The sequence below is a fragment of the Engystomops pustulosus genome, chromosome 10 (assembly GCF_040894005.1).
Source record: "Engystomops pustulosus chromosome 10, aEngPut4.maternal, whole genome shotgun sequence".
In the NCBI taxonomy this organism is placed as follows: domain Eukaryota; kingdom Metazoa; phylum Chordata; class Amphibia; order Anura; family Leptodactylidae; genus Engystomops; species Engystomops pustulosus.
In genome coordinates, this window is record NC_092420.1 from 18,734,238 (window position 1) to 18,750,433 (window position 16,196).

Genomic DNA, 16,196 nt, shown 5'->3' on the forward strand with positions numbered 1-16,196 from the left:
ATAGCTCATAATGGGAGGTCCATCCAGGAAGCCCTGTAGAAGAAAATGGTGTTCAAGACTTCTAGGGTGGTTTAAAGGGCTTCTGGTTTCCTATTTTTCCCTTCACGGGTCCCATTAGTTGCCCCCCCCCCCCAGGACCTGTCTAATGTAAATACTTAGCAGTCTTGATTGTTCCTCATTTATACATCTAATAATTCATACATATAGGGTTTAGGGTCTCTACCTTAGCTAAATTGAGTAGTCAGCTATTGAGGTTAGGAGGCATAACTACTAAAGGTAAGCTGAACATTCCTATTGGCAGGTTTTTCTTATGATATAACCACATTAAGGCTCATAAGCAGTAAATTAACACAAAAATTGTTACCATCCATCCTACATTATTTAAAATTTTGCAAAACTTTCGAAACTTTTTTCCTTAGAACCTTGTGTTGTTCCGTTCCTTTGTTTTTCATGAATCTGTTGGGGTGTGTCCCTTCACAGCCTCATGCTATCCAATCACCGATGACATGTATGCATACTAACCCACCTATTTGACCAAGTTGTCAATTGATTCCTAAATTTTAAGAGAAAGAAAATTCTCCAGACTTTTTATTTAATGGGTAATACTAGTATTTAAAAAACAAACATGTTTGGAGATGTAACTGCGTACCTCCCGATGGCACACAGTAGAGGCTAAATGGGAGTGTGGAGAGCCGTCAGAGAGGCTCCTTGCTTCACCAGTGCATTCAACTCTGTGTACAGAGGACATACCTCCCAGTGTCTGGGACAGTTGAGCAGACCCTGAAATTTGGGACTGTCCTGTAGGATCTCGGACAGTTGGCAGGTATGTAACTGGACCTCTTTAAAATGTAACCAATCAAGTTGCAAGCCAGTGCATCCTTGTTCCTTAACAAGCTGAGCTTCATTGATGAACTGAAGTGTGTCAGTACTTAATTTCTACAGATACTCGACTTCTGTCGGGGATGAGGTCTCCACTCTCAACGATTAGGTCACCTATGTGGCCAGCAGCTGGTTGCAGTGGTCAAATGTTAAGGCAACACATCATTGTTTAAAACTTAACTGACCGGAATGGCATATCAGTGGCACAGCTCGTGATTGGCCGCTGTGGTCACATGGTAAGATGCCAATCACGAGTAAGGCACAGGAGCATCAGAGGATTGGTAAAGTGACTTTTTTGTTACTGTTTTGTTATTTTGTACTATTGTAGCTTTGTAAAACCAAAAAATAAACTCATGAGTTGACCCATTTAATTATTGGGAACTATAAAATTGAACATTGACACATGTTTATTTTGCTTTAGGAAGTGTCTAATGGGAATTTATAATTGATAAGCTTTAAAGGGAACCTGTCATTAGGATTTTGGCCCAGAAGCTGTAACCAACCTTTTATTCAGAAGGATTCCAGGATCACAATGATGTCCAATAATATTGTAGGAGATTAAGATTGAGACTGAAGAAGAACTTTAAACATTGTATGCAAATAGCCAAAGGGGGTGGAGAAGAGTCACATGATAATACATCATTATAAGCTACCTGCCACCAAGTTTTGTAATAATGTACCTGGACTTGGGCATTATCTCTCTTCAACGCTCCTTTGACCCCTTACAGGTCATTAACAGCTTGGAAATATTTACTTTTGCAGAATACGGAAGGACATCATAGTGATCCGACCAACTTAGGTTGGGGGCAGTTTGTTGGTCTAAATCCATTGATATTGTATTGAATAAATCACTTGGGAAGAGCAGTGACCATATTTTATGTTGATTTTTTTTAGTAAATCTGAATTCCTGATTAACAATCCTCCGATATGCTTATGATTCTAGATAACTTATGCAATGGAAAATTCCACAAACATCTCCAAGACCTGTTTGCTCCACTTGTCGTCAGATATGTCGACCTCATGGAGTCTTCAATTGCACAATCAATTCACAGGGGCTTTGAGCGTGAATCGTGGGAGCCAGTAAAGTAAGGAACCCTTTGATACAATGGAGTTTGTAGCAGATGGATGGAAGTTCTTACTCAAATGGGAATAATTGTTTGTGATTTCCGTCAGTCTTAAAGTGTCTGCTAACTGCGTTTGATGTTACATTCTTTATGTTAATGGAAAAAACAAAGCAGAGAGTCATTGTATTTCTCGTGTTCTCTATATATTTTACTGTAATAATATCTAAGACTATGTTGTAAGTAATTTTCTCTTACCCTGATATATGTATCTCTATGGGACCTCATCAACATTCCATCTGCTTGATACAAATTCATTCATGTAGTTCAATAGATCCTTAGAATCTGAAAGTCAGATTTCATGTAAAAGTATGAAGTTTATCCAATTTGATATTTTCTAGGTAAAGTTTGGACCTGCATCTTTTGACTTTTATTTGTATTGTTGGGCATTTCATTCTATTCACTGTGTTACATATTAATGTTGTTAAAGCGTGTGTGTTTTTATGTCATTGAGTATTACAGACATAAGGTACATCTATACTCATGTCTAGCAAGGTGCCTCTAGAGATGATTAGATAATGGGGCAAATTTACTTACCCGGTCCTGTCGCGATCCCCGATCTGGACAGTCCGACGAAGATGAAGTCCAGCGCGATTCACGTAGCTCATGTGCCCGATTTCCTGCATCTGTCACTTCCCCTGAAGTCCGCCGGAGTTCACCTTCTTCTTCCCAGTGCTTGTATATGCGTGTCTTGCGACACAATTTGAATTTTAAATCCCGCGTGTAGTCCGTATCCATCGGGTTGTCCGATGGCCACGCCCCCCGATTTGCGCTGCATGAAAGTCGGCGCGATTGCACCAAAATCCGTTCGCGTGCGCCAAAAAACCCTATTAAATGTGGCGCAAATCGGAAATCATCTCGAAACCAGACGAAAATGCGGTCCGCGAACCCTTAGTAAATGAGCCCCAATATCTTACATCAGCATCTTATTGGTGGGCACTTCTGTTCTAGTCTTTTATATTTTCTTTTTATACTTTTAAGATTTCTCTCCTATATCGGAATGTCCAACCAATCAATTAAATAGGACTAGGTTTAAATTTCCTGCATGGTCACTGTTATGGGGTTACTCAACAGTTGAGCATCACTATGTCACTCAGCACTTGACCTAAATGTACCATCTCTCTCTGGTCATACGTTCCTTATTATTATTACCCTGCCTCCACCTTCCTGAGGTGGTCGGTAGTTAACTGAATTGAGACTTCTCTGCCCTCTACGGAAGTTGGGCATAAGGGGGGAGGTGCCGGGCCGTGCAGTGGGCTAAAGTGGATAGCCCTCACCTGTTCAATTCTAACCTGTGAAATTCTATGCCAGGTAAAACCTGGCATAGAAGTGAAACCAACCGTGGTCCACAGCACTGTGCTGCCACCAGCCGGGATTTATCAGGAGACCCGACCCGAGATGTGAGGCGGGGCTTGGGGCAGCATTATACACTGGTACACTTAGTGATGCTATATGGGCCCAATGTGCTAGTGTTTGATAGATCCCCAACTTCTTGTGTTGAGTTGAGGTTATGTTGAGATTATGTTCCTACACACCCCAAAACCATCCTATTAGGGTTCATTTGACTGGTGAAAGTCTAGCACCCAATTGTCTATCCTATGCATAAATAGACAATTTCTTACAGAGTTGTAAGAAAATATTATTTCATAAAATGTAATTATTTCCTAATACAGAAATCATGACACGATGAAACATCGATCTAACTCGACATGCCAAAGGAATTAGTGAACAAAGAAATTTGGATCTACGTGAACCATATATTATAGTTAGAGTTTAAATGCTGATAAACAAATTTGATAAATAAAAATACTTTTACATTCTTTGGTTTTAAAAAAAAATGTTTAATAAGGATGAAAAGAAAAATGAAATCCAAGTTCTTATTGTGTTGTGTTTTAGACATCTTTGAAGACCGTAAAGCATATTTATTTCAACATGTCTTAAAGCACCAAACAATGAGGAGACATATGGGCGTTATTCATGAGCTTATGTATATCTTAATGAGTGTGCTTTTATATTCTGACAAAAGCGCCACACTAAAGAGTCCCCAAAAAGAGTCGATAACAAAGGAAAACATTGGAGAGTCTTCCCTTGTAGCTCGTAATGCCAATCAAGCTTCTATATCCTCTGTACATTTATCTAGGTAGTATCCAAATTGGGTGCAGAATGCCCTCCCATTTACTTTCTAATGTAGGTCCTATTGGGTTCTCAAAAATTTTCAAAAATTTCCAAAAAGAGCTTATTCCTCTATAAGCCAATACATTTATAGAGTGTACAAATACTTAAAAAAAACTCAGACATGCAGTAAGATGTACCCTGTGCATATAAAAGGAATGTGTTCAGTATATTAACATGAACTTTGATTAGAATATTGTAATGTGATATGTACTTGACTCTCTATCCAAATCTGATGTCAATGTATCATACAAGTATTGTAGACCTACCAGCACCTGGAATGTTTCCATTACTGATGTATTATTCTAGTAATTTTTTTGGTCAGACTGTAGATGCAGAAAGAGGTAATTTCGCATAGGGAATATAAGTTGTAATGTATAAATGTCCGTGAGTGGCTATAGGGTCGTAGATATCTAGTTGATACCAAGGGTTAGGAGGACATCTCCCCATCTTTGGGAACCTTCATATGCTCTTAGCAAGACATCATTCTTTATTACTGTACAGTACTTCTCCCCAAATTTTTGACTCTGCCCAAAATTTCACAGATCTGTCCAATTTTTTGGGACTTTGCCCAAAATATTGTGGCAGTACCCAAACTTTTTGCAGGATAGAGTATATTTTAAAAAGCAGCACTGCACCTTTTTATGAAGCAGGTATTACATTTGCCTTAAGTGGATTGGCCGGTAGGGATGAGCGAATCCAATCAGGTGGGTTTGGCCAAACCTTGAAAAACAGGTTGGCACTAATCGTGGGTGCTATGCCTTTAAATGGCTTGTGCCTGCACACTGCTGGCAATTAAATTCATTGCTAGAGGCATTTAAAGTGTTAACTTTGTTGAACCTGGACTTCTGAAGTCTGTATTCGGGAACCAAAACCCGCAATATTCATCATTGGCCCAAAAATTAAAACATTGAGATTCAGGTCCGCTCATCCCTATAGGCCAGGATTAGAAAATGTGGGTTCTGCATTAAGGTTTGATATAAAATAACAAAGGATCTTATGTATAAGTCTCTCCTCCCCTTCGGTCCCGCACAACATCGCCCTTTATTACTGGTCCTTGTTTCACCGGTCTCATGGGTGTTAGGTTGAGAGCAGTATTAGACAGCAGCACATGCACAATTATAGCAGTTGTGACAGGATGTGACATGTTAGATCGGAGCAGAAAAGTGAGATATCTATAACATCAGTCTTTTAAACCTGGACAAACCCTTAAGGGACCTCTATCACCAGATTACTAGTGGGGGAGTGTCCTAATTAGACTGCTCTTTCAGTTTAGAGAATGGGGGGACTGATCTTTAGACGTTTTCATGTGTCTTTATTGGCAAAATATTAACTTTGTAAAAGTGCCGGAGGCACTCACGCTGATGGTGCCCAAGTGCCTCTCGGCTTCCCCGGCTTTTAATTTATGCACGCCTTCCTGCCCACTGTGAGCTTCCTCCTGCTCCCGGCCAGGGAATTTTGATTCGGCCGGTGACGTCAGAGCCTAAGCACCTCCGGCACTTTCAAAAAGTTAATATTTCTTTAATAAAGAAGCAAAAAAAATCTATAAAACACAGTCCCACATCCCCTAGGCCAGAGATGGCGAACCTTTTAGCGACGGAGTGCCCAAACTGCAACCCCAAACCCCACTCATTTATCGCAAGGTGCCAACAAAAAATTCAAGCAGTAACTTATTGATCCCTGTTCTTCAACAACGTTCAATCATACTGGCCTTGTGAGGACACTAACACAGTAGAAAGAAGGAGGGAAAATTTGCGTAATTGTAGCTTCTTTCCAGTGTCCCTGTGTACACAGAGAATCCTGTCTACAAATTCTCCCTCTTCCTACAGTCCCAAGTAGCCAAGTAACTATCACTGAAAGCAGCATCTTTTAAGTTGCTAGGAACTAGGAAAATTCTTTGAGACCTGTCTGGTGTGCTTGGGAGATGGCCCAGGTGCCCACAGAAAGAGCTTGGAGTGCCGCCTCTGGCACCCGTGCCATAGGTTCGCCACCACTGCCCTAGGCCGAACAAGCAGTCTAATTTGGACACTCTTATCACCAGTAATCTGCTTATAGATCTCCTTTAAACTTAGCAAATGATTTCCTCATAGAAATGTTGGTTACTTCCAACAACGGAAAATCTGATACATTCCATATCGACTATATTATGTCCTCATGTCGTGCCTTGTGTAGAGCTGGACGATCCCTCTGTTTTCCTTAGAGAAAGGTACAGTATTTTACCATAGCGGGCTATGGGTGCTGTATCATTGATCAATTCATCACAGATTTATGATACAGCCTTGTACATGGGCCCATGTACAGTATAGACTTTTAGACATATTACAGTTTACTAATAATTGGAACTTGTTTCTTTGATACTTTTAGAATTTGTTCTCCACTGTGGCCTCTATTGTGATTGTGTATTGTATTGTATGTGTCTGTTATGTAATTGTCATTTAATTACACAAATCGAACAGATCTTCCATCCTCATGCTTCTTTCTTAACCAGTTGCTTTGTATTCTTTTTTACATTTTTTTTGTGTGTTTTTGTGCTTCTGCTACATCTGCATTGTCATGTTATGGTATCTTTTTCTTTCTGTCTGTTTCTTCCGCAGGAGTTTAACAAGTAATCTGCCCAATGTGAATCTTCCAAATGTGAATCTCCCTAAAGTACCTGTAGCCCTACCAGTTAACCTCCCACAAATGCCTAGCTTTTCTGCACCGTCATGGATGGCTGCAATATATGATTCTGAGTGTGTATTCACTTCACATTAGACCTCATTTATATGTGCAGGAATCTTGGCATGAATGTGGATGAATTATTTCTAAATAGATTTTTTGGGAAAAAATAAGAAATTTATCTATTTTTTTACAGAAATGTAATGCTTTTTGTATTTTTTTTTTTTTTTTACGAATGAGAGATATCACAAATATAAAATGAAGTCACATAAAAAACAATATAAATAATGTAAACTCCGAATATAAAGATTCTACAATCTGTAGATGCCAAATTTGTTTAAAATATTATTAAATTAAATATTATAAAATATTTTAAGTAAAATTTAAAATATTGCACTTACCTAACATACATATTATACACTTCCTTCCTGGTATTCCTCTTACAACTTACAGTTCTATCTGTTAGATGTGGGACCTACCCTCTGGTACCCACAACTATCTCACAAAAGGGGGTTCACCATTCCCAATTATGTACAGGGGCAGATTTGACATTTTTGGAGCCCAAGCAGGGCTGGCGCCAGCACTGGGCTTACCTGGGTAGGTGTCAGGCCCAGAGCTGCTGGGGGGGGGGGCCTACATAAGGCTTTATATAGGGAATTCATGGGGGAGAGGGAGGACTGTATCTAAGTGTGATGGGGCTTATAAAATATATCCATGAGGGGGTGTTTGTTATGATAAACAACGGAACAGGAGACTGTTTTAGTTTCTGAACTTGAAATGCCACCACATGAGTTCATTGCAGAGGGGCCTATTGAGGCTCTGTCAGGGGCCTACTTAAACCTGGAGCCGACCCTGGGCCCAAGGCAAAGTTATGACAGGGACTCCCCTAATGCATAGCTCCACTTCGCATGATAGAGCAGGGAGTCTAAAAACTCTTGTTCTCTCATAGCACTAAGGTCAGGTTTACATCATGTTTTTTATAAACGCCAGGAAAGCTCCCACCATTTATACTAGAAGGTGGTAAATCCATTATGGCTCTGTCTGCTTAGAATACATTGGGTGAAGGTTGAAACGTATAATATTTGCTCGGGGAAGTACCCAGTTATGTCACTGTACATACAAGGACAATAAGTGGCTGCTGTCGATGTTCACTCCTCCTTCCACATTTAGACGGAGGAGCAGTTCGACTTATCCCACTCAATGTGCCAACATTTGATAATTCCCCTCCAAAAACTGGGTCACATATTGCAACTGAGGCACCATCTTTGTAAAAAAAAAAATTCAACCAATTGGGCTCATGGTCATTGCACATGGCTGAGTTTGGCCAAGTGACGGCTGACCAACCAAGCGAAGCTGCACTTGCATGTTGTGTTCAGTTCCACTATCCTCAATTATGGCCATTAAATGTCGCAATGTCCGATAGACTCTTCCCTAATCGTACTTATTATGGCCAGTAAATGGCCATAATATCATATTTCTAATTTTGTATGTCCAATTAAAAATAAAATTCAGAAAAAAATTTGCATATTTTTCCATACATGAATAATTCATTACATAATTACATTACATGATTACATTAAAAAATAAACTTTCTAATCAAAGCTCCTAAGAAAGAAATAAATGTCCGGTTCATGCTATGATTCCTGTATTGGAGAAAGGTAGATTAGGCAGCGATAACTGAGGCTTTTTTTTCCCCTCTGTGCATGATCTGTGACACTTCTTGGAAAAGATCTGAATCAGTAACTGAGCATATGATGGCTTTATTCAATCAATGAAATCCAAATTAGTTGTGGGAAACATTTCAATTGTGACATTATCAAAACATAAAAGAAGGAAAAAAAAAAACAGAAGACATTTGAAATAACTCCGGAGGCAGATGGGTGTCAAAATGTTGTAGAAATAGACACCAATTATTACATTTTGTGTACTCTTCCGTTTAAAACATAAACCTTTATCGTTCCAAATCTCGAATCTGAATTCAAAAATATACGTTTTTTCCCATTTGGAAGCAAACTGTTCTCAAGATGGGAACGTAGCGTTGCCTACACCTACGGAGCATAATATTTACCATCATAGAGCCAAGGTACCTGGTTGTATATCTTTTCATGAGCCTGTTTTTCTGAATTTGCCTTCACTATAAAAGTTCTATTCTCTTCATTTATCAGATATTTCTCTGATTACAATATACAACGTGTTCCTAAACCATAACTTTTGTTAAAACAGGACCTCAAGACCTTTGGCATGTTGGGAATATGATTTTTTTTTTTTTCACCCTGCGATAGCTACGTGTGCATTAGCTATGTATTGCTCTGCAGCATTAAGTCAATGCAGCTGGCATCTGTCATAATAGAAACGCCTACTTCAGACTGTTTCTATAGAAGATGTCAGTACAAGTGGTACTGCATGGTGTGTATAACATCTGATAAATTGTGTTTTAACCTAAGTGGTATGCGAGGAGAGAATCTGACCCACCCCAAAAAGGGAAACTAGTTCTACAAAGTCGATAAAACCTCATGGTTTTCTCAGTATCTAGAAAACTTCCTCAATGGGATTCCGCAACTAAAAATTTTGGTAAAATTTTGGATGTTTGGGTCTTAAACGCTACGTATTGTCCTCGCCCACCACTAGTTAGCGCAATCCTATACTTAGTTTGAATCCTTTTTAAACGGTCTTATTACAGAAGTGCATGGATCCCTGATTGTTCACGACTATGGAGTGGTTGTCAACAATCAAGGCTTGTATTACCCCAGTTTGTATCCTTAATTTCAATAACTACATACAAACATGTGATTATTAATTAAGGACGAGATATGCCATACAAACTATTTAGTTCCGTCAAATTTTATTTGTTGTGTTCTGCTCCAGAAGAAAGTTAGATTAGGGGGACAAAAAAATTGAGTCCTGATGTTGGAGACCACAGATAATTTAAGAATGAAGTTGGCGCTAACTTTAAGAAATTACAATGCTCTCCACATCAGGCTTTGTGTTGAGCTTTTCACTGAACAATATTTTCTTGTGTCCTCCCACCAGTAATGGATCAGCCACATCGGAGGATTTGTTCTGGAAACTGGATGCTCTACAAACTTTTATTAGAGATCTCCACTGGCCTGAAGAAGAGTTTGGGAAGCACCTTGAGCAGCGCCTTAAGCTCATGGCGAGTGACATGATCGAGTCTTGTGTGAAAAGGTAGAAATATTTTTGAATAAACTTGATCAAAATGCATTTTGTAATAACACACTTGAAATTCCACCGATGGGCTATTAATGCCAACGACTCCCACTTTCCAGAACGCTGTTGTGCAGTAATGCATTCATTCTTTGCTCTCCATGTATTGTGTGGGCTTTGATGACATCAGAACCTTGGTGCACCAGGGACATTGGAACACAGGGCCTCTTTTCTCTCTATAAACCACCAGTGCCCTACATGGTGTTGGTTTTACTTGCTCGGAAATTTAGTTGGTGATAGACTACCTTCAAATATTTTCTGCAGAGTTGGGAACAGTCATTGATTTGGATGTGATAGCTTTGGCACAAAACTTAATGCTTAAAAGCCCTTCTACCTGGCATTGAGATTTATAGAGTAGACCAATGTGGCAAATTCATGTCCCTAGACACTAGCCATGGCCTAGCAGTGGTGTAACTAGAAGCTGATGGGCCCCAGTGCAAAGTCTGTGCCAGGCCCCTTGACTATAATGTATGGTTTATAGTAATAGTCTTCTCATATGGGAAAGTGACACCATAAGGGCCCCCTAAACCTCTTGGGCCCGTGTGCGACCGCAACCTCTGCACCCCCTCAAGTTATGCCCCTGTGGCCTAGTCAACCATAGCCATGGCATGTTTCTAGGGGCTTTAAATTTCCAGTTTAGCTGTTCTGCCATCAATCCAGCAAAATGTCCGAGATGCGAAGCCAAACCTGAACCGGAACAAAAACATTGACTTCTCTTATCTCTAGTAAACGCTATTAGGGCATCTCCTAAAAAAAATTTCTTTAGTGATACCCTATTTGATTCTTCATATTTTTCAAGGCATGAGTATCGTTAACTGCTGCTTTTTGTCATCTAGATTAGTAGCCTATTAGAAAGATCCAGAGTAACTACCACGTCTAATGAACATTGTACTGATACAACATCAAAATCTCATGAAAAGGCCATCACTAAACTGCTTATTCCCCCCTGCTGATCATGTTTATGTGACCTCTTACGATAAAAGGATACTTTTTTTGTTGTCCGCCCCCTACAGCATCGGTTATTTTCGGATAACATTTAGTAATTAGTGTCCCCATACTTTGAATGGCCCAAAGCATATATATTTAATCCATCATTTATCACTAAGTGGCTGCCGATGAATGGCCCCTTTAATAGCTAGAAGGAGTTTTTAAGAGTTTTTTTTCTTACCAGCATCTATTTACTACAATACATTTCGATCAACAGACACCAATCAATCTTCCTTTATTTTCTTCTTTTGTCACAATTATGTCTCTGGACAGAAGAAGAGGACGAGCCATATAATTATGGCTCTACATAAAACACAATTATCTAATTTATTCTTAAATATGTAAAAGTATGCAGACACTACAGGCTTTTTTTTTCCCGCTGTCGCAAATTTCCATTTGTTTCTTGAGGCATATTATGAATCTGATTTGTTAAGAATATCTGAAGACATACATGATCATTATTGGCATCTTAGAAGAAGACGGCAATCTAACCGCTTGGAACCTAATTGATTTTAATCACGTCAGGCAGTTATCCGGCAGAGGAGGCTTAAGCTGTAATTGTTATTTTTGTGGGGGAAATAAATTAAAAGATTAAAAAAAAACTGCTGTAAATATGAACAGAAAAAAAAACTGTCAAAAAGATGCCCATGTCTTGTTTTTCTTTTTTTTTTTTTTTTTTTTTTAGTATTTATTGTTTATAGCAAAAATATGATAAAAAAGCTGTAACAAAGAAGCATAAAAACGGCAATGTGTGAACAGGACCTATTAGACACAATGCTATAGAGTTGACTTACACTTGGTTAGGGCCTTTTTGAGTATTTTTGACTATGCCAAACCCTTTTTATAGTGTGCCATAATTTGGTCATATGGTTCCCAAATAATTCTGACTAATGAATAAAACTGGGAATATTTTGGAACTGGTTGTGAATCATTTTTTTTATGGACTAGATTTTAATTACATTTTTTTAAATATTTTTTTGAAAATGTATCCATTTATAGCAGTCTTTGGGACACATATAACAATTTTTTTCGGCTGGTCTTTTTCTTCTTTATTTGCTGCTTTTTTGGCACTTTTGGTCTACTTTTTCAACTTTTCTTATGATTAGGACAATCTTCCTATTCTGAAGTTTTCTCTGTGTTTCCTAAATTATCACCCGATTTCAGATGTGAAAGTGAAATGAAGAAGTTGCATATTTTGCCACAAATCTTTACCTGCCCCTTGCCAGGCTTAGGAAATTTCTGCTTGCGAATCCTTTGTTGCAACTTTTGTTTTAAAAAGTCGCAATTTCACTAAAGACCTTAACTCCTCAAAGTCCACATGTAATAATAATGGGAGACCACTAAGGTACAGCTAACCACAAAAAAAAAAAAACATCATAGCCAAAGATGAGTGACATGAGATGAAAAGCGATGATACCATGATCATTCAGGTTTCAGGCTTCTGTGCTTGAAAACCACTCCCAGAGCTACCTGTGATTGACAGCTCTCTTTCAGGATATTTCCTTAGGGAAAGCTGAGTGTGAGTTTGTTTTGTGTGGCTGGCTGAAGCAGTCAGTGTTGGAGGCAGTTTCCATTGCTTCCCTTATATTCTGCTGGTTATTCAGTCTTCTCTTTGCTGCCTAGTGCTATTGCTTTGTTTGCTATTCTGTGGATTTCACTTTAGCTATTTGTTACTGACTATTGGTTTGCTATACAATTCTGTACCTTTGCCACCATCTTGGTTTTAACCCAGTTCTGTGTGACTTTTTTTTGTCTGTGTGTATCTGTTGTTTGTCCATTAGTGTTCAGTTTAACCTGATGTCATTCAGTTTTCCATGTCCCAGACAGACATGTCCCAGGCTGCCCGGTGAAGTAAGTCTTCCTCGCCACTTTGAAGGGTCTGTTAGGTTCCTTATAGCAGGTTCGCCCTTGTCAGGATGGTTTTATCTGCTGTTGGCAGGCCCATAGCCCATAGGGCAGTCGTAGGGTGAGTATGTCACCACTTTCCCGGTCTGAAAGTTATTGCCAAGTCTAGTTGTGGTTGCGCTGTTGCTGGACAGGTTTGTTACAATCATATTAGGAGATATATTTATGTAATCTGAGTCCAGTGATTGTATTGTGATCGGCAGCCCATTGAAAGATTTGCTAGCTTGTCACAATGTTGTAGGGAAATGGTATCATGACAAAGTTGGGTTCTTAAAGTAAAATCCCATAGGGGCTGCAGCAACTGAAGTAAAAAACTCAAGGATACTCAAGTATACTCATCTGCTCTGGCTCCTGATCCCAGTCTTGTGCTCCATAATTTAGCTTTACTGAAAGCCCAACCAGGGGTCTCATTGGGCCCTGGTGATGTCAAACAGTAGTCCTAGCCTTCAAACTTGGCAAAACAACAGAAGTTCTGAATCTCAAATGAAGAGCCAGGGCAGGAAGGTTATACTTTATTTTTCAAACATTTTTTTCAAAGAATTAGGGGACACATTTGTCCTCTAAATAGCAAATTGTATGAAAAAAAATCTTAGAATTTCTAATGCAGTTTAGGCAAAATTCTGTCCATTTGAGAAAAAAGACTCTGTTTTCACAGACTTAAGATTTCAACTCCCAAGTTTTCTCAGGAAACCCTAAATAATGAAACATTTGTGACTGAACAATGAACAATTGGGAAATTTACACCTCTGTTCACAGATGGGCTCTGTGATCTTCTTACAGTAATTAATAGCCTCGCAGGTACCAAAAGAAGGGAAAAGTAATTATTTTCAAATCTAGAAATTTGCTGGTGCTTTATTGCAGGGTATTATATTCTAGTAATCATAGAGCCCAGGTTTATAGCTAGGTGCCTAGAGGTAAAATTCAGCACAACGTAAAAAAGTTAAAAAAAAATAAATTTCAAGTTAATGTAAAAACGAAAAGTGTTAATAATGTTCTAGAATTTCTTGACAAGAAAATATGTCATACAAATTACTGGTAAATAACACAACAGGTTATAATAATCCTGTCATATTTCTTTATGTTGCTCCCTTCAGAAAAATTTCAACTGCAGCAGTCATCCAGTCAGGCAACAAAAAATATGTTATTAAGGACCTGTCAGTCCTCCAAACTTGAAACCTCATTAGATCCAATAGACACAACAGATTTTGACTTGGTTCTTCCGGCAGAAAATCAGCGCTGAAATCAGACAGAAATCTAGATCTGGCTGATTTCAAAAGGAGAATGAGAGATAGCACCGAACAAGCCTCGAGGCTCAGTCTATAAAAAAAAGTAGGCCATTTTTGGACCAGGTTTTGAGGTGGAAGGCCAAGATCCAACAACTGCTGTCTTTGCATACTCTTACTTTAGTTTGGTCTGTTCCACTTTTTATTCCTTCAAAATTTATAAATGTACAAATGGGGGGAGGTGCCTGTCACTGTCCAATCAAGGCCGTCACTGGTAGACCTCGAAGGAACAGACCGTTTGGTGAGGATGTGCAGATGGCATAGCAGAAATGTAAAACAATAGTATGATTGAGGAATTCATGAGGGATACAAGCACAGTCCCTGGATTATGTACAAGATAGGTTCCATAGGTTTGTTCTTAAGTTTAATTTGTATGTAAGTCGACACTATAATTCCAGATAAAAAAAATTTTTGCCTCGGTGACAATTGGAGTCTCAAAATTTATTGCTGTAATGGGACCAAGGATCATCAATAAAACTTCATTACAGACACTTTACAGCTGATCATTGCAGTCTGGGACTATAGTAACATCCAGAGAGCTTCACAGAGGTCACAGTGGGCAAAGGAGTCCGTCTTTAACTAGGGGTCATCTGTAAGTTGGGTGTCCTTAATTAGGGGACAGCCTGTATTTAGAAACACAGAAATATCTCCTCCTTTGCTTGAGCCTGGTGGACAATGGATTATTGTTATGTTCTACTACGGGTTTATACGTTCATCCCAAAAGAGGCGGCACTCCCCATCTACCCCATCTTTTGCAGCTCAGAGCATCATGTCATGGTGACTACTTTAAGACTGTCAGGGTCACTTCTTACGTCCATAGAGCATATACTCTAGAAATTCCATTTCTATTTTTAATTGTGAATTTTACTAAATGGACTTCTCAACCAAAAATCACCAAAGATCTTGCTGTGAAACTAAAAATGCAGAAATGAATTAATGCAAAGAAATATGATTCGTATTATTTTTTAATTAATGATAAGTGTAATAACAATTGTTTTATTGTCATTATTTAACAATATAACATCGCTGTTAATAAAACATTATTATTTTTGTTTATTTTTACTAATAATACTATAAAAATCAATTTTTATTAATAGTAATGTAAAAATAAATTATTATAATATTGTCGAATAATGACAATAAATAACTGCTATCATTATTATTAATAATAAATAAAATAATAATTATTATTATAATAATATTATTATATAAATTATTAACAAAATTAGAATTTATTATTATTAATATTGTTATTGTTATTTATTATTATTATTATAATTATCATTATTATTATTATTATTAGTTTTATTGTTATTTATTATAATTATTATTATTATTTTTGTGTGTGTATATATATATATATATATCACAGATGCAAACTGCAGAACGCGTTCCGATTTTCTAGGCATAACCATTACTTTGAAGTGGCAAAAGCTTAATTTACTAATTGTATAAGTGCATGGTACTTAAGACATTAATATGTACTGTAGCAAATATATCAAGGGCATAGACGTACTTAAAGTTAATGCATGAGGCAATGTTTTTGCTTTCCCGGCATTGTCCGCTCCGTACAGTATATCATAATTCAAGTGGTATTAGCTGGCACTGATCTGTTGTGTGACGCAGTCCCCAGTGCTGTGAGTATATTGTTCCTGCACAATACTCAACACAAGGACTTGGAAACCAGATCCCGGGCCTGTGCTCTTGCCACTTTCTAATCACAGAGGGAATCCCCACAGTGGCATTAGTGTCAGGCACACCTACCCTCTCCACATGCCAAAGCTTAAAGCCCAGTTTGCACTTGATCGATTCCATTTGCACCCTGAGTTTTCTTTGAAGTCATAGGGAGCAGATGGAGCCTTCATTGAGGCAATTAGAGCACCACAGGAAGCACAAGCCACCAGCTGCTCGCAGGGCCGTATGTGCCCAGAATTAGTAAAGCACTTTTTAAGGTAGCACCTCTGTC

General features: G+C 38.4%; 1 protein-coding gene across 34 annotated transcripts in view; it reads left to right on the forward strand.

Moving 5' to 3' along the window:
* Positions 1 to 16,196, forward strand: part of CADPS (calcium dependent secretion activator) — a 353,066-nt gene that overhangs the window by 278,116 nt on the left and 58,754 nt on the right. For 25 of the 34 annotated variants that reach the window (XM_072127678.1, XM_072127682.1, XM_072127684.1 and 22 more), the window contains 3 exons: positions 1,823 to 1,964; positions 6,767 to 6,904; positions 9,861 to 10,016. In XM_072127678.1, coding sequence (XP_071983779.1) covers positions 1,823 to 1,964; positions 6,767 to 6,904; positions 9,861 to 10,016 — 436 coding nt within the window. The remainder of the gene's footprint in view (positions 1 to 1,822; positions 1,965 to 6,766; positions 6,905 to 9,860; positions 10,017 to 16,196) is intronic. The other 9 variants (XM_072127688.1, XM_072127689.1, XM_072127692.1 and 6 more) reach the window with 1 other exon arrangement.